Raw genomic sequence first — 19,210 nt, forward strand, 5'->3', positions numbered from 1 at the left:
TAAAACCGGCAAGAGTAAATGACTGATGAGATCTGCCTACGTTTACTAATTTTAGTGATGTTATTTCATATATTATTTGTCTACAATGGTTCCCACAATTGTCCACATATAGTTCTGTCTGAAAAATCTATTTCTCTAAAAAAAAAAAATTCTAAAAAGAAAACTGGAGATCGTTGAAAATTCTTGTTTTGAGACCATTTCTAATCCTTCCTAATAAATTTTCCTTTGGAAGATGGCAGGTATTAAATAAATATTTTTTTTTATTATTATTAAAAGAAGGCAAGAAGAAAAACAATTGTAGGGTTTACAAAAGTATCTGGAACCTTTACATGTGACACTAAATTAACTTCTTGTAGGCACACATTTCAGCTAGCGGGAGATGGCAATACTGTTTTGGAGGGAGAGTTTTCCTGCACAGTGAGGGTATTTAAAGGCCAGATCCAGCTGTCTCAAAGCAAACGTGACCGTAACATATTTAAGTGCACTCAAAAGTAGTATTTTCCCACTCAGTGACCTTCAGACAATAAGACTTAAAAGAGTGGGTCTGTCTCCCAGTTTTTAGAGGACTAAGACTGGGCTTTTCCAAGTGACTTCAGTAAGAATACGTTGATTACACTCTACAGACACCTTTGACTTAGGGTGGAAGATTTTGACCACCTAACGTTAACAATTCTGGTGGACAATATCATGGCAAGCTTACTACCTGCCATTACAACGTGACCCAGACAGTGTACAAGATGCATTAAAAGTCTTCCTCCCCGTTATGGAAGAAATATTTTTGGCTTCCTCTGATTTTCCTTTAGATATTTTGGACAGAAACATTATCCTGAAGTATCTGTACAAAAGTTCCTACCCAATACTCTGATGAGAAAGAGACTCATTACTAAGATGCTCTCGTTCAGTCTCTTTCCTTCAGCACTGATTGAAAGTCTCCAATCATCCAATAACTAAGATTTCAAACATTAACATACCTTTAAAAACTGTGATTTCCTAAGCTGGGCTCAACAGACCAGCCACGGGCAAAATGCTTAATTAGCCAGAACGGATTTATAAAATTTAGATTTTTGTATGAATTGTCTTTATTGTAAAATCCATGGCAATAGCAGCCTGCATCTAAAAGCACTAACCAAAATTTAGTAATTTTTCCTATGGTCATACAGTCTATGCCTTTTCTTCTCTTTATACAATTTCTCATTTTTGTAGCTAATATTAATCCCACAGAATATTTCATAGCACCAAGCACAAACTACTCAATGCTTTGGAAAACATTAAGTAGATTAGGCAAAGGCAAAGCTGTTAATGATTTATCTGGGCCTTTATGCAGCTCCACTGCTTTTGTACATGATTTAAAAAAAAAAAAAGTTAATGTAAATACTAAAAAACCTCAATTTTTTTCTTTCATTCCCCTTAACTAGAAAATACTAGACTTTTGTACTTTTTAAGATTTTACATTTAAAACGTACTTGCTCAAAAGATAAGATTAAACAAAGTGTTTTTTTCATTTACTGATGAGACTAAGCTTTTTGGCTACTAATGAAGTTATCTAAAGATAGAGAATGGAAGGGAGCTAGAATTCTATTTCTACTAGGACATTTCTTACCTTATTACAACCATCTTCATATTATAAGTAGAGGTAGGAAATACATTTTAGAAGGCAAAAATTACCAAATGTAATAATAGTTCCCAGATTCACATTTTCTTGTGATTAATTATGTCTGCAAATCTGTTGCATTCAGGCCATTTTCTGTCAGAGACTGGCAGACGTTAATTGGAGTTTGAAAATGCCTCTAACACCACAGGGAACGATGCTGTGAGATGCTAAGAGGGTGACGTGGCTTGTTTGTGGAATGTTACGATGTTATTACTGCAAACTACTGGCTGCTTGGTTGTTCACTTCTTTTTAGATTAAAACCCATCAACAGTGTAAGAGGTAAAAGATATAGAATAGTCGAGTGGAAAACCAAGGTATGTCCTTTCATCGCTGCGTTAGGTAACAACCCAGCCCTGGGGCACAGTTCAAGGCCTTAGCTGCAAGACGGCTACAAGGCGAGGCAAGAAGGGCCTCAGTTTCTTGTGAATAAATACCTGCAGCCAGCTCGGGACACCTGGAGCCAGGCCGCTAGCCCCAGGGTGTATCCATGGCCACTCCAAACCCAGGCCAGCTGCCCGCCACACAGCTTTCCAGGCCATCCAAGCGACCGGCACGGTGCTGCCATCCCACAGGCTGTCCCTGGGAAAGGTTTTGCAACGTGATGGGGAAACGCCGCTTCACGTATTTATAAGAATTAAAAAAAAAAAACCTCAACGCTTTCCTCTGTGCCAGGGGTGCCAGAAAACTAAATTAAATTCATCAACATTGATTGATGACTAATCACCTCACGATACAGTAACAGCCACCGAGACTTTTCATGTACTATCCTCAGATCCTTAAAAGTATTTAGGAACGTTTGGGGATCTGGGCTTAAGGCTCTGACGCGGCAAAGCACACGTTATTAAATTTATGAATTGTCACACTGCTCTCCTTGAATTACTGTATGAAGAAAAATCTTTAAACCTAGTTTTTATATTAAAAATACTAGTGGTAATTACATGCGGTATCTCTTTCTTTACCATCTCCTATGCACAGAAGCTATGATATATATGTTGCATGATAATACATATCACGGAATGGATAAAATCCATGACCATATGGAAAACATCCAGGTGACAAGAAAGACAGAGCTCACGTACAACTGTTTGGAAACAAGAGTGAAGCTGTGTCAGGAATGGTGGTTTATCTTGCAATGCCAGGACTCGTTTTTCAACCATTGTACATTCAACGTCATCATCCTGAATCACCACATCCTTTTTCAGTATTTTTATTGCATAGAGCTCCTCTGTCCCCTTCCTGTCTGCCAGCATCACCTGCGCAAAGAGAAACAACAGGGTGAAAATATTCCTAGCTGCCAAGGAGGGAAGGTGACTCATACGCCCGAAGATTTGTATAGATGGCAATCCAGCTTTTTTTTTTTTTTTTTTATTGGTATAGACTAACTTGATCAAAACGCCAAAAATATCGTCATTACTCACCCACTGCAACGAGCTGTACCAGTCATTGCAGACAAAGCCTGTGCCAAACCCCTCTGGTTAATCACAGGCACGCTGCCAAAGGGTTGCTCAAATGTTAAGTCCTGGGGGACACTTCAGTAAAGGGCACTTGAGCACGTAAGTGGTTGTTCAAACAGACAGAAAAATAGCAACCCCTTCTTTTGACTAAGAGGTTTCAAATATATATATATGCTACTCCTAGTTCTTCCCTAATATTCAGCCCTACTGATGCTGGTGACTTCCAGAACTGGCAGAATGACCTAGGTAGTAAAGCCAGAAAAGTAGATTTCACTTCCTTGAAACTGCCGGGAAGTGAGGATCTAAAAGTCACCGACTGTTTCTTACATCCTGACCAACAGTCTGAGGGCTTTAAAAATTTTTTTTCAAGAAAAACTGCCAAATGTGACTGAAGCCTGCTAGTCCTTAGGGAATCACCCTACTCCATGTTGAGAAATCCTCCCTCCAAAATGCACAGCCTTTTGGCTCTGGAATTTGCTTCTTGGAGAATTAGTCATGCATTCTTCCTCAAGAAAAATAAAAGAAAAAAAAGAAAAAAAAAACCCCAAACCAAAAAAAAAAACCAACGCGAGTGGAATAGTTATCAAGAATTCTTACCTTCCCAAAGCTCCCCTTTCCAAGAACCATGAGAAAGTTGAAATCTGTCAGCTTCACCCTGTCCAGATTGTTGGATGGCACACTTGAGTTCTTGTCTTCTGTTGGAGTAATGACTTTGTTACCAGCTGGCCCAAGTTTGGCTTTCTGAAGAACATACACACACGTACACACACAGAAATAGGAAAGTAAGAAGAGCAGCCTGTTTCCTTGCCAGAAGGGATCACTGGGTGGAGGTCACAATTGGAGATGACCCTATCTGAGGTGGCATTCCCAGGAGAAAGGCTGCACAGCAACATTTGCGCAGACACAACTTGGAAGACTCATTCCAACGATACTTTGACACTACTGAATTAAAGTGGAAAACTGTGTTCATGTATAACCAGATAAAAGCAGCTACACTTATCTGGTTAGAAGAGCAAAACCAAAGCAAAAATCAAAGCCAAAGGAAAAAAATAATCACTTATTTTCATGCCAAAAGCAGGCTTATCTGGTGCTTTTGTTTTGAAATACAAAAAATGCTTTCCAAAAATACCATGCTAGATTCTACATAAGGTATTTTAGGACATAAACAGTCTCTTCAGTACATTCTCTTTTAAAATGTAATTTTTAAGTCACTGCATAGCAAGAGTTAGGAGATTTTTGACATGCATTAAGAAAAATAACCTACATTAAAAAAACCCAACAACACACCACATGAGAATTAATGCAGATGAACATGGCCACTTTCAAACTAGCAATACAATCAACTTTGATTTTCAATCAAGTGTTGATCTGGAAAAGGAAGGAAGGGAAATATTTCATACAAAAGCTCTGCCTTGGCAAGACAGTCTGGTTTGCAGAAGGTTGCAATAAAGTCTCAGTATTTCATATGAGACACCATGTAATTGCTCAAGTAAGTTGCACTTCAAATCTCAAAGTTAACAAGAGAGAAAAAAGTAAGACTCACCGAAAGATAATGCGGGCTACAACATAATATCCCTCTTTTTCTCAAAATAATCCCATATACCAGCAGAAGCAAAGCCAAGAAGGTTTAATAATACTTTAGGATAGAACTGCTTTCCCCCATCTATCCAGTGTCTTGGTCTCGTAAATAACCTCTAATATGGTTAATTTACTTTGTGCCATTGACATATGGTTGACATTTAAGGATAAATACTTTTCTCACTGCACCGCGAAAGGACAATATTTGCGTATTAGAGCAGCCTGCCAGTACCTAAAGGGGCTGATGAGAAAGGGGCATGTAGCAACAGGACAAGGGGGAATGGTTTTAAGCTGAAAGAGGGGACATTTAGGTGAGATATTAGGAAGAAATTCTCCCCTGTGAGGGTGGCAGGGCACCGGCACAGGGTGCCCAGAGCAGCTGTGGGTGCCCCATCCCTGGCAGTGTCCCAGGCCAGGCTGGACGGGGCTGGGGGCAACCTGGGCTGGTGGGAGGGGGCCCTGCCCAGGGCAGGGGGTGGAACCAGGTCATCTGTATGGTCCCTTCCAACTCAAACCTTTCTGTGTTTCTACGGCATTATCACTGTTTTACAGATAAGAAAATTATAGAAGTTAAAGTTTATTCAAAGTCACACAATAAATCACCTCCAAAGCCTGGTCCCGCATACACCTTTGGCAGCTCATTGCAAACTGGAAGATAAAAACTTTCCCCTCCCCAGACAAGTTTAAAACTTGATGATTGAAAGGGGTGACTCAATTCATAGACTCGAGCCTTCTGCTACTGCAGGCAGTAATGTCAAGTAATCATCTGATAAAATAACCACACATCACTTGAAAAGCACATTCAGATTGGATGACTCTTCCTGCAACTTTAGAAATGCAGGAAGCCTCATACCTGCCACAGGGATATGAATTTGGGGAGTTTAGATATATTTGTGTGTGTGTGTGTGTGTGTGTGTCTGGTTTGGATTGTAATACAGATTAAAATGTGGAATTTCTGCTATCGCTAATATTACTTCCTGGCATGAAAGCAGCACTTGGAGATGCTAAGCATGATCATGTGCTGTGCAAATGTTTAGGAAGAGCCAGTCCTGGGAGTCAGCCTAAAGTCCCTGATCCTGCAAGGGATGGTCCTGCAGCAGATCCGGCTGCTGGCACAAATCCAGGGTCTGCAATGGCCCTCTTTGTTGGGACACAGCTCCTTTCAAGGCCACAATACAAGACTGAGCCATAAGCAGAACAAGTTAAAAAAGAAAAATCCTAATATCCTTTATTTGTAGGGGGTGAGTGGTTTAAAGGAGCAGCTTTGCTGGCCAGGTCTTTGTGATGCTCTCAGATATGGGGTCTCAGATAACAGAACCTGCTTTTCTGATACAAGAAGGAATTTCAGTATCTGCCTTTTCACCCAGTAACGGAGATCGAAATCAGGCACTGAGTGGAAAACACTGGCTTTATTTCTTACACTTAAAACCCCCTGGGTAGGTTGTTGGCAGCCTGTTTGAAAAATGTATCACTCGAAACAACAAACTGCATTTTGTTCCAAGGCAGATTGTGTCTCTGGGTACAAACCTGCCGCTCGGGCAGGGGGTGCTTTCTGCCACCCCAGGCTCGGGGCTATCAGCAGATTTTCCACAAGAGAAGAGTGGCAGATCCGTCAGCAGGCTCCTGTGCCCTCTGCCGGCTCCCGGAGCCGAAAGCACCGCGCTTGCTGCGATCAAACACATGCGAGACAAAATTGTCAGCATCTGACGGCGGCGCCTTGAAATAATATCAGAGAACCAAGCCAAGGCCTCCCTGCGCCCTCCAAGAAAACCCTTGGATTCAAAGAGCAACAGAGACATGCTCCTCTTACTTCCATTTTCTATCTTTTTTGAATTAGATGTCACTCTCAGTTTGGTAATTTCTTTTTTCATACAGTAAATTTTTAAGGAGAACATCAGGCGCCTGCTGTTTGGTCAGGTGGGCTTCTGTGCCATCTGCTGCGGGTGGATGGCTAAGGCAGGCGGGAGCTTATCTGCCTGCCCTTATCCTGACGGGAAGCCGCCGATCCTGGTTATCACCTCGCTGGTGCTGAGCTAGCTCCGTGCGTTAGCCCCGGCGGTGGTAGGTGTAAAGAGAGAACACTGCTGCAAACCGTCTATAAGGAAATACAGGAATGTGGCATCCATGAAATGCTCAACAGCGACCAGGCTGACTCAATGAAAGCACACGGACCCAAAGGGGAACGGCCTAATGACCTGATTAAATTGTCATCCCCTTATCAGAGGTCCCCATTTCCCTTCAACAGGGCCACCGACCGTTTGTTCATGAGCACGCCAATAAAAGTTTTTCACATTTAGCATGTGAATTCCTTTTACTGCTTTTTGGCTTCAGGACCTACTGAAAGTATAGTCGGAATTTCAACACTGGCAAACATATACTGGGAGGCAAAAAAAAAAAAAAAAAGAAACAATAATAATCCAAACCAAAACATTTCACAGATGATCCATTAAGATCTTCCCAAAATACTACCGCAACATGTTTTGGTTATGACTTAGCCTCAATATCACTTTGTTGTCTTAGTACTACTTAAAAAAACTTTCCAGAGCTATTGGAACAGAATTAGGCTATGGGCATGGAAATGAAATTAGGTAAACATGGTCAAGCCATTACAGATGTTACATGTGCCATCAAGTTTTTGATGGGACGGTAAGACATCTTTATGAAATAAATCCTGAAAGATCTAGTACTTAATACCCATCTTCGAGAATTAGCTGCTGTGTATATTCCGTGTTTTTCAATTCATCCTGAAGTACAAACCCAAACCAAAACATCACTTACAAGCTGCATGGAAGTTTCTACACTCAGCAGAAATGGCACAAATCGTCACTAACAATTGATGTTGATGGATTTAAGGAAAGGCTTTAACCTTACCCCTTTACCGCAGAGCCTAACCCAGAATATGGGGCAAGACAAAAGTATTTCAGAAACTCAACTGATGATTTATAGTTATGATTAAAAGATTAGGAAACGTCTTCAAGTATCAACATCGCTTTACATTAAACTACAGAAAATCTACAGTGGACGAATGTTGTGCCTTGTTGCAAGCAATGGGTGAAGATACAGGGAAACAAGCATTTGCTTACCAGATTTAGCAAAGGTTTGGAGCAAACACATCCGAAATGTGCTGAGCTCAGTGTGCGTGTGGAGCAGACCCCATCCACCCACAGGCTGTGGCCACTTCGCAGGTTTCCTGTCACCTGCGTGAGCCTTCCCCTCACCCGCTGGGTGAATATTTAGTTGGCTGTGCCCACTGGAGCTGTTTAATGACGTTCCATACAATGTGATGACTTGCAAACTTTCCTCACACACAGCAATGTTAATTTCTTACTATGTCCCACATGGGAAATAACTTGCTAAACATATTTTACTAGAAAACCGCTTTTCCTCTGTTTTTTTAATACCTCAACATGTGGGACGTTGCTTTTCACATAAAGTACAATTTATATATTTTAGATACTTCAGATGGGGAAGTACAAACTAAAACTACTGTTAAAATGCAGTCAAGGAGAGGAGCACAATAAAAATAAATATACTAGAGAAAACATTACATTACTGATGCATTTTAATTTGAAAAAATGAAATGTAAAACCACACAGCATCACTTTCACGTCACCTCTGCATCCAGGATTGCCCACGATGAATAGCTTTACTGTTTATTAGAAGGGAAGAGAATCTGTTTGAGGCTTATGCTCTGTTAAGACCAACTTAAGAACTAAAAATAGGACAGATATTGGATAGAAGTGATTTTCAGAGCTCCTGGGGATGCTGTTTCAACTAACCACAGAGGAATGAAGAGACGTGGGGCTCTGCTGGCTAGAGAAACTGCGTGTAAAGACAGCAGTTTGTGATGGAGAGCTTCACACACACAAAACTGAAGAGCAGGGCATTGGACCTGGGACATACACAGGTCAGGGCACCTGATGTGACACCACAGGCAGACGTCTTGTGCCCTAAAGCTGTTAAATGGTGTCCAGATCTTTCTGGATCTTGCACAGAGCCATCATTCTCTCTTCAAGCTCTAGCCTTATAAACAGCCCCAAAAATGTATTTTCTCAGGTATTTATCTAAACAGACTTTCAAGAGGATCAGGTTTTCTTACGGTTGGATATAGCTAGAAAAAAGGAGAAATATGGAAAACACCTGGACCAGGCAGAGAGGTGGGTCTGAAAGGAGGAAGAGCTCACCAGAACCACAGCCTACTGCTTGCTGGCTTAGAGGAAAGCATATTTCATAAAAAGCAGTTCCAATAGATTTACTTAAAATATTCCATATTATTTTGGGACCTACTCATTCTTACATCATTACAAATATCACAGTTCATTTAACTGATTTTATATATTAGGGTGTTTTATGCTTGTTTTCTTTTTTTACAATAGCAGGAATGCCTCAGCTTGCTTTTAATTCTCCACAAACTCTTTTACAACAAAGAACTACTTTTATTCAGATTAGTCTAACGTAGCGTCCAGTGACTGGTAATACTTACAAATCTTTTAGCAGCTGTAGAGGCAGAGCGCAAAAATGGGAATTCTAATTTCTGTGTGCCCACAGCCAGCTGCAGCGTATGTTAGTGTACTCTCATGAGCTCAAGAACATAAAACATTTTAACATGCTCTTACTGAGCTCTGCCATAAGCTTTACATCTGATATGCCATGAACACTGCAGAGAGAAAATGCCATGCAACCAACACACTCTTCCAGATTCCTGACGCAAAACCAGTTTTGCAGCTACAGAAGGGACATAAATTCAAATGATTCATAAAAGCTTATTAGAAAAGAGCAATGATATTTTGCTTCTTCCTACCATGACTAAAGTTGAAAATGGCAGAATTCTACTTGAATTCACCTTTATTTTTTTATAGATATTCTAACTTGCTGAAGTTGAAGACAGCATTTCAGGCCTTGGATTAATTTTCAATTTACAATCCGACTGCTTGGCTTAATATCTTCAATAAAAACACAGTATTGTTACAACGAAGCCAGCTTGCAGCAAACAAACCAGGAAAACAGTTCGTTAAAGGTAAATTAGTCTGCACTGGTAGCAGAAGAGTTAATCCAAAGAGAAAACAAGACATGCACATCATCTTACTTCCTTTGGGTTGGACGCACCTTATCTCGGCCCGTTCTTTTACCCTGAAACCACAGGTGAGACACACTTTATATATTCAGCCCCGATTTGCTTCTCCATGGAGTGTTACAGAAGTTACAGTGTGTTACATGGGGGACGCTCTTGGAATTTGGTGTGCGCTTTCTGGAAAAGCTATCTCAGGTTTTGCTGTAAAAATAATTCCTTTTTTTTTTTTTTTTTTTTTAAAAATCTAAGAGTAACAATTGTTCTTTTAATTAGATGGGGGGGGGGGGGGGGGGAAGACTTCCAAAACCTAATCAGAAGTGTGATGCAAAGATCAGAAGTGTGATGCAAAGAAGAAAAAGAAATTATTTAGGGAATAGTAATCATTATTGGACTCAATTTTCCACTGCAGTAAGGTTCTTATCGAGTCTTTCCAAAACTTTCTTTCTGATTTTTTACTGTGAAGACAACCTAATAGGACAAAACAACAAATTGGAACATATCTGAACATTGGCTCTTCTGCCCTCCAGTTATTACCTACGGAGCAAAAAGATGAAACTGGTAATTTTTCCCATTAGCCAATAAATAAATAAAACTTTTAAGGAATTAAACCTCCAAAAAATCTACCCAATTCACATTCCTACCCTCAGGCTCTTTAGGGGAACCAGCTGCATATCACGATGTTAGCGCTTTAACACCTTGTAATGCTCACCTTCATTATTCCTCCCCTGTTGCTGTTTGCAACATTCAGCTTTGTTCCCATACAGAAAAAGAAGCGCTGGATTCCCAAACTGCCCAAACTTGCGGCCACCCCCTGCCACCCCCAAGCACAGCTTCAGAAGGGAGAAACCCACATCAATTCCCGCGGAAAAATATTCCAGCCAACAAAAGGCCTGGTGACTGCAGTCACTAGAGGATGCACTTTTCGGTTGCCAAGGCAACTCGCTCTTAGCAAGTTCACAGATGCCCAGCATGGATATCTATTGGTAACAAATTTTCAAGAGGAGAAAGTGATAAACGAAAAAAATATTTAACAACAACACTGAATCCCCATCACGTGTGTGGAGGTATAGACACAGACAGCACATGCAACCGTGGTTTGTAAGCAGCGGGTTTATCGCCACATTTCATCTGTTACTTATTGGCTCCGCTGACACCTGCCGGGAAAAGAAATGAAAGGGAGAGCTTTGTTCCTGGCAGCCGAGCCTCCTCCAGACTCACAGCGCTGCCGCACATCACACACCAGCATCCTCTCCCCTCCTCTACGGCAGGTTCCTCCCAGCACCCACCGCTTTGCCCATGCAGTCGCACTCAGCTGTAAATAGCACACGAAGGGTGGAACGACAGAGAGCAGCACCGGCTCCAGTCGCCGCTGAAAAAACCCACGATGGTGACAGCACGAGGGTCAGAAATCTAAGGGCTGACTAAGCAGGCTTTACTTTGGCTCCCGAGACTTTCTTGGGATCCGTGGAGCAGGAATGTCCTCTGGCTACAATTCAACCCCTCTGCAAAACTCTACAAAAGTCCTGCCTCTCATGCTGCAACAAGTTCTCACCAGGTCTTTGCTAGGGCCCAACACACTCTTCAAATGTCACTGGTGATGGAACAAGCCATCTCATGCTAGTCTGCCTTGCTCCCAATGTTTCTGCTCCTAATTCTTAAATTAACCCAAAGCCATAGCAGAGCTGCATGTAACACTCTGCATAACACATAAAAAAAAAAAAAAAGCAAGGAAAAGGGGTGGTGAGAAGTGAGGAAAGGAACAGTCTGAACAGTAACATTCCAGTTTCGCTATTACAGCCCAGGAGGCTTCGGCTGCAAGTGTGAAATTAATGCTCAGTTCTGTCTGTCGCTACCTGGATGCTCCGCAAGAAGCATCAGAGCAGCTCAGACCTCAGACAAACCATAGAAAATGTCACTGACAGAACTGGCAAAACTCATCCTAAGGATGTGAGAAGGAGAAACTGAAATAATTTAGCCAAGTCTCAAGGGAGGACAAAAAAAAGCCCTATTCAGGTTTCCAGTCATGAAAGCTCAGTGGGGATTTTGATCAACAAGTTGAGCCATTAGCAAGCCTTTAATAAAGTAAATAAATCCAATAAATTTCAAGTCAAAATCTGGAGGAAAAACCCTCCCATTCACTGAAAAGTTCTCCATCATTGTGGCAGCTTGTTTCTTACATTATTGCATTTCCAATTCCATGTAATTATAGATGCTATAAAGGACTATCAATTTCCTGGTTTATACAACTCAATTATCAGGATGCTGAGAATTTGAAATGAGGAGAGCCCATTTCTGAGCCCCAGCAAGACCTAATTCTTCACCAGGCTGAGTTTTAAGCTTAATACCATAACCTAATGCAAGCTTATAATTCATTAGCGGGGAGTTTTGTAGTCATGGAAACAACAGAGGAAAGAGAAAGTTCGAGCCTAAGCTGTGGATGGTTTAGCAGCTCCGAGTGCAGAGGGGGTGGCACCAGTGTCACATCTTGGTCCAGTCCCAGCTCATGTCTCTGCTGTTGCAGGTCACCAGAGGGAAGGAACTTCCTTGGCCATTTTACCTGTTTCCCTACAAAACCTGCGCTGAGCAATCTGGGGAGATGCTTTGGCATTAGATTTCCCAAGAAACGTAACAGAAGAGACCGTTTCTGTTCTTTCCTTGACTTAAATGCTTCTGAAGAAGGTGGCAACACGTGGCTTTTCCCCATCTTACTGCGCATTCTCCCTGATTCCTATTTGTTTCTTTCAAGGGCAAACGAACTAATGAACTAAATTACAGAACTGCATTGCACTAACGCCTGTATAGACACATATTCAGCCATATAGAAAGCAGCACCCTGGGATTAGCCTGCAGCAGACTGACGATGCCTACGCAAGACACTGCAATACAGCAAGACCCACCGTACCAGGGGATGCACCATGCCACGGCCATTATCCAGGCTTCGTGAGGTTTACACAGATTGTTTTTCAGCTGTGCATTCCCCTGGTGAAATTACATTCTAGCAAGACTTCTTTGCAGCAAGGAGAACACTGAAAACATGCAAATGAGCAGAAAGCTGTTCATCTGCACTCAGGTTTCTTTTCACGACGGCAATGTCACTGTGGTGAACTATGATGTAATTCACAAAAAAAGGCAGTATCTACAAATGAAAGTGCATTTTTACTTCAATAGCTAAAATAGTTATTGAAAAAATAGCTAGGAAAAAAACTTCCCATCGTGCCCATTGCTAATAAAAAGGCATGAAGGCAAACAGGATGTTTCATACAAATACAGACGGGAGGGTGATAAAACTGTACCTGGCAGTTAAATATGGACTATTTTATGTCTTTAATTTACCTTTCCCCTCATCATTTCCTCTCCTCCTCCCCTTAAACCTGTGTCATATTTACCTTTTTGGTTAGTAATAGCAAATTTATTTAAAGGATCTGCCTATAAAAACGTTTGTGCCATATGTGAAAAGGATTAAAAATGCCTTTTTGCAGAAAGCATGTCCCAGGACACAGGACCCCCTTCCTGAAGCCCACGCACGTGCTGTACTGCTTTGCTCATCACGTAGGAACGCTGACATCGAGTGTCCACGAGCCAACCTGGGTTACAAATAGCATTGTGTCCCACAATGAATTCTGGATGATTAGTAAAACTGAGTTACTTTGTCTAATCCTACCAGGAGCTGTGTGTTTGGAACCCATGCCTCTTCTAACACCTTGCAGGCTCACAAAATTCATGAGATAATTCCACTTAGTGCCTGGGAGATTGCTGCAGAGGTCCGTTTCTCTCGCCTAGCACATAAAGCTGGGCACAACGGAGGCAGAAAGGCAGGTAATTACAGAATTCATGAGGCACCCAATGGCAGAGATAAACTGAGCAACACAGAGGTGAGCAGAGGCAGCACTCACTTTTACAGCTGCAAATTATTAAATAATTCGATCAGAGCAAAAATTAGCATCAGTGCCAGATAAAAGCCTTAAATGAAGGGCTGTATGAAAAACAGCATACTGAATTTTATCAAAAGAGCGGTTTCATCTAACAGGTTTGTATCCTTCTACATATATATAAACAAACGATTTGCATTATTTCATTTCTTTCAGGACTTTGCCAGAGCTTGCTTGCAGCTTTGGGAGCTATTCTGTGTTCTTTACTGACCCCTCGTGGATTCTCCTCCGAGGAGAAATGATTTTCTCAAGCTCAACATTATGTTAAATGGATATTTACTTGGGATAAAGGCAATAAGAGAATCCTAAAGGACAATACAACAGTTTAATATACCATACGGCATCTCAATGGAGCTGCTTATTTGGGGGGTTTATAATCACATTCCCTATTCAATATTTTTTTTAAATATTTTTTTTCTGTGTTGCTGCACAGAAGTCAAAACTGTGTCAAGTACATAAATACATGATTTCTAAAAAACTTCCCAGATTTTCCAGGCACACGACTGAGGTAACCATGAGCCCTAGAAAATGCAGACAATGAAGTCAAATGACTATGAACGATACTAATTTGAAAAGGGATGTGTGTATCCTACAAACAGCAGTTCCAGGGGATATTGCCCTGGACAACGGATATCTGGCTGTAAGCAGTGAAATCTGGAGAGGGAAGAGTTTCCAGTTACCCATTTGGCACTGTCAATATGTTTAATCTGTTTAATAATCCTGTGGCCACCTGAGTCTACTTTGTTTTCTGCCTTTATTGCCAAACATGCTACCCCCTGCAACAGAGCAGTGTCTAACTAGATGAAATGTAATTAAAGAGGCTGCCTAGGAATAATATTCAAAAATTCTTGCAGAAATATCCTGTGGTAGTGGTAAAAAAAACCCCAAATGTGATACTAGAACTGCAAATCCCTAAGTGTCAAAAAAAAGGATTGCTTTTATATATGCTCCTTTATTTTTTAATTATGCAAATGGATGCTAACTTTCAATAATAAAAAACCCTAGCATGTAAAGTTGCTTTTGAGGATAACACTCATTGCAATATGGGCAAAAGAATAATAAAATTCTGCTCTAAATTCATATTTAAGGACTTCAGTTCTACTTGATCTCAGCACAAATCCCTGCAACCAACCACCACAGCCATGAAAAGCTGCAGACCAGGACTGATCTTAAAACCTTGGGATTCTGTATCCAAGTCTTAACGTGCTATGGAATTACTTAACGCACACAAGCTCACACACAAAGATGAAGGTGTTTTCTGCATGACGTTGTGAAAATAATCTATTTAAACATACTCTTTGCTGGCAAAAAAAAAGAAGCATAAATGCAGGAACCTTCTCAGTATCTGATAATTTCATAAACAAGTATTTATACTGTTTGACCTCGCTCACAGCATTCTCAAATTTGCCACGATAAAATAATTTTTGTACATTTTGACTGGTTTCTAGCTCAGAAGTGTCACATTATCCTCAGGAACACAGCCTGCCTTCTTCCTCTGCTCCTGCTGTTTCCTTTCAATTCCAATCTTGTAAACTTGGGAACACAACCTCCCCAGCAGTCCCACATAAACTGATTACTTACAAAATTATTTCCAAAGACATGCTAACGTCAGTGGCGATTAGCGTGCAGAATGCAGCATGCAGTGACGCTTCTGAGCTTAGGTTAGTGATGCTAAGTCACTGTCAGCAGCAAGCAGAACGGGCATTTGTTATCATTCAGAGAGAAAAGACAGACAATAAATGAGGAAGCATTTTTTTTTTCCCATCAGAAAAAGAGAAGTCTTGAGTCTCCTCTTCACATCAGAACAGAGTGCAACTTACTTTGTTGGAATTCATGTTTATAATTCACAAGGCCTAAGTATGAATTTTGCCCATGGAGCAGCAGCTGTAGGAAACTGTTCAGCTCTTTTTTTAGGTGCACTCCTATGGTGAGAACACGAATTGACCACAGACTTTGGTCAGTTTATATCAGTGCACTTCAAGGTCTGGGTTTTACAATGAAGTGACAACACGGTGTTAGATGTAACTTTGTATTTACCCCAGATGCATTTTTTCAGGGTAGCTTTTGCTCTGGTTTAAAATACATTTAAACAGAGAAACTTGCAACTTCCCTGCATTAAACAAGTTTCATCAATGAAACCACTGTGTGGTTTTACTTTCAAATAAGCAGAGGTGTAAAGGATTGAGGAAGGGCAGTCCTCTTCTGTACAGGCTTTTCTGAGATAAAGATACCAGATAAAGAATCAAGGTTAAGAAAAAATAAGTTACTGATTGCATGACAAATGATTACTGTGTTAGGAAATATTTGGCAATTGACAAATAGTCTTATTCTTTGTTTTTATCATTCACTATTAAATCGTTTGGTAAAATCATGCATTAATAATATAAACAACTCTTCAAAAATGAAATCTGATTTTTAAATTAAGTATTCTAAGCTCTGAGCTATAACATGTAAACTGCTCTAGGTCAACTTACAGTGTAAAAATACTATTTGAAGATGATAAGGGCTTCAATAACCTTAGATTCTTAAAACAGTTTACAGCACAGGGCCTTCAAGTTACAATCTAAATTAAAATTTAATGAATGTGTGAAACTGAAAGTGTGATTTGTGTCAGTAACCTTTGCCCTAATAAAGCAAGACAATTTGTTAGAGATACATGCAAATAAAAAGTCCATACATGTACGTTCACAATGCTGATATATATCTTTTATGGCAGTAATTATGTGATGTGGTGATTAGTGATAGAAGTAAAATGGGAATTAAACAGGTGAAGTGGTATGTCATGTATCAGAGCATCTGTGCATATGGGTAATATCTCTTATGATATAGTATACTCCAACTAACATATAGCAATATATGGTGTATATTATATCATAAACCATGCATGCTATATTATGTAAATTTATATATATATAAATATACAGTGAACATGAGCATTATTTGATCTGTGGAAATGATTTAAAGTTCCATGAGTATCTTTCCAATTAAAGATGCACCATTTTCCGTTTTCCATGAGAAGGCAGCATTCATTTCACTAACTCCTTCCAAAGGAAAGGCACACTGTATCAGCTGAGGTTCCACGACTCCTTTTTTGTAAGTAAACTTCTAATCTGGGGAGCACTTTGTAACAAATTATGGAAGAATAATACTTCAATTATTTTTTTTTAATCCATTAGAAAAACTTAAACTGGGGGAAAAAACAAGTGCATCCTTAAAACATGGTGAGAGTGAAACTGAATTTAATATACTTCAAACATTGGTAAAGAGGGTTGTGTGAAGAGAAAGGTGCAGAAGAACACCAAGGAGAAAACTACCTTGAAGAAGCGGCTATTTACATGACAGTCCTGGAAGAGACAGGAAAGGGAGAAACACTGCTTGGTTAGTGACGGGCTTGCGAAGCAAAGCAACAACAATTAGTAGCAGAAGTAAACAAAGACACAGCAGCGAGAATACAGAAATGGACACATCTGTTATGCACAGAAAAATCATGAAAAAGAAACCGTCGTGTTAATCACCCTAAGAGTAAGGAGCACAGTGCAGCACAGCACGGTGAAGTACAGATCTTCATGTAACTGCGCGGCAGCGTTACCTTAGCCTTGTACATACATCTGCTTCATGCATAACACATTCCTCATGTTAAACCACAGCAATGCAGAAAGCTACATGTATGTACAGATGTGTGGAGTCTGGGCTCTTAACAATCAAGGAGCACTGTAAAGGGGTGACAGCACCGAAGTTCAGGGTTTTTTTTGCCTTGAGCCACACATTTAACCTTTATAGCAGGGATACAGAAACCCCTGCTATCACTACAGTTTTCTACGTACATTCTTCACCTTAAATCTCAGTCTGTGTGAAGAGCCTTACAGAATTCACAAGCTGATAGGAACTGAGACCAGAGATGTACGTCATCTGGTTAGGAAATTTCAAGTTCTCTAGTTTCAGATATGGTGAGTAGATGAGAAACCTCCAGATAACTGCATATGGGAATTCCCCACGCCAAACTATAGTATGGAACAGATGGAGTCATCTAACAGCAACTCTATAATGCTGCAAACTATTCTCTAATGATTAAATATGCACAATTTAAAAATAGGAATGAGTGCCATGGCCAAAAAAAGCAGCTCTTCTTTTTATATCGCTGTATACATAATGAGTGTGGATTGATGTGCCAGTGATATTTTGGCTGGTCATGATTTCAGTGTAGCTTAGTGTCTTTCCTGAAAATTAAATTTAGTCTATTCATTTACAATTTGAAGTGTCAGCAACGTTATTTCTCTTTTCCATGTCACCTTTACTGAACTGTCTGAAGTTACAATTATTGCGTCAAAGCGGGAATGCATATTGGCTAGATATAGAGATCATGTATTTTATTTATTAACATACATACACAACCCCCCCCCCCCCAGTGAAGTAGCTCTGGGGCAAAAATGTCACCATCCTTCAAAGACTTCAAATAAATATCTCCTTCCCAGCCCTTGCAAGACTTTAACCAGAGACCTGAAGAACTTAACTCACAAAATAACAAAATCATAAGCTCCTGTAGTTGTGGGTTTTTTTGAATGAAAATACCATACTTAATTAGAAAACTCATTGGATTCTTAAGAAGCTACTGAAACAGTTACTGGAGCCTTCTGCTAAGGGCCTCCTGGCTGTGCAACTGCAGCATCTTTATCCAGCCTCTAGCTCAGAATTAAAACTGCTCGAGGATGTCCCGGCCGTTGATTAAAGAAAAGAAAGAAAATGTATTTTTGACTTAGAACTGTTGTGAATATAGAAAAATGCCAGATTAATGCAGAAAGTGCTGGCCTTCTCCTTTCTCATAAAGCAGCCAGAAACTGCTTAAAAAAAACCCCCAACCTAAAGCGAGTGTTAAAGATCTAAGAAATACAGTACTGGCAGTGAATGACCAGAAATGATGTACTGACATTCTGAAAGGGAATGAGACAGGTTTCTTTAGCATTAGACTATAGCAACATCGAAACTCATCAGAGAGCTTTAATTGTGCCTTGAAATCTGTGGACATTTCCAAACACAATTTAACTCCAGCTGTACCGCCACAAAGCCAGGCCCGATGGTGTAAATCAGTGTTAGCTCTGTATGCAACAGGTATATACATACAGACTGAGATACGCTACTTGTTTGTAAATCCACATCTGCACAAGGATCAACACACAAGTTTGGTCAAGCAAAAGGCCGCCTTGCATCCTGGGGGAGTTCAGTAGCACATCAGACGCAGAAGCTCCTGCGTCACTGGAGAGGTTCTAGGTATTTATAACCAAGCCTGATGGCCAAGCACCACATTGTCCCTGTTCTCATCTTTAAAATGGTAAGGCATTTAAAAAGACGTTTTCTTTAGGACGATAATAATAGCTATGTTTAGAAGCACTGAGATGTCACCAAAATGTCATGACGACTGTACGCTTCCAGTTTTCAGATACAGCACCTACCCTGCCCCCTCCCTCCTTCTGCTTCGATCTGTTTAGCCTGCGATAGGAAACTACGGGTCTCGCTGCCGCACAGCCTTCAT

The 19,210-nt window shown here is 40.5% G+C and overlaps 1 protein-coding gene across 1 annotated transcript in view; it reads right to left on the reverse strand.

Moving 5' to 3' along the window:
• PRKCA (protein kinase C alpha) overlaps positions 1 to 19,210 on the reverse strand; it is a 164,175-nt gene that overhangs the window by 23,668 nt on the left and 121,297 nt on the right. The window contains exons 9-10 of the mRNA XM_080389101.1: positions 3,703 to 3,846; positions 2,731 to 2,904 (exon numbers count right to left, since the gene is read on the reverse strand). Of these exons, the coding sequence (XP_080245227.1) occupies positions 2,731 to 2,904; positions 3,703 to 3,846 (318 nt within the window). The remainder of the gene's footprint in view (positions 1 to 2,730; positions 2,905 to 3,702; positions 3,847 to 19,210) is intronic.

Source organism: Falco punctatus, assembly GCF_963210335.1.
Source record: "Falco punctatus genome assembly, chromosome: 1".
Classification (NCBI taxonomy): domain Eukaryota; kingdom Metazoa; phylum Chordata; class Aves; order Falconiformes; family Falconidae; genus Falco; species Falco punctatus.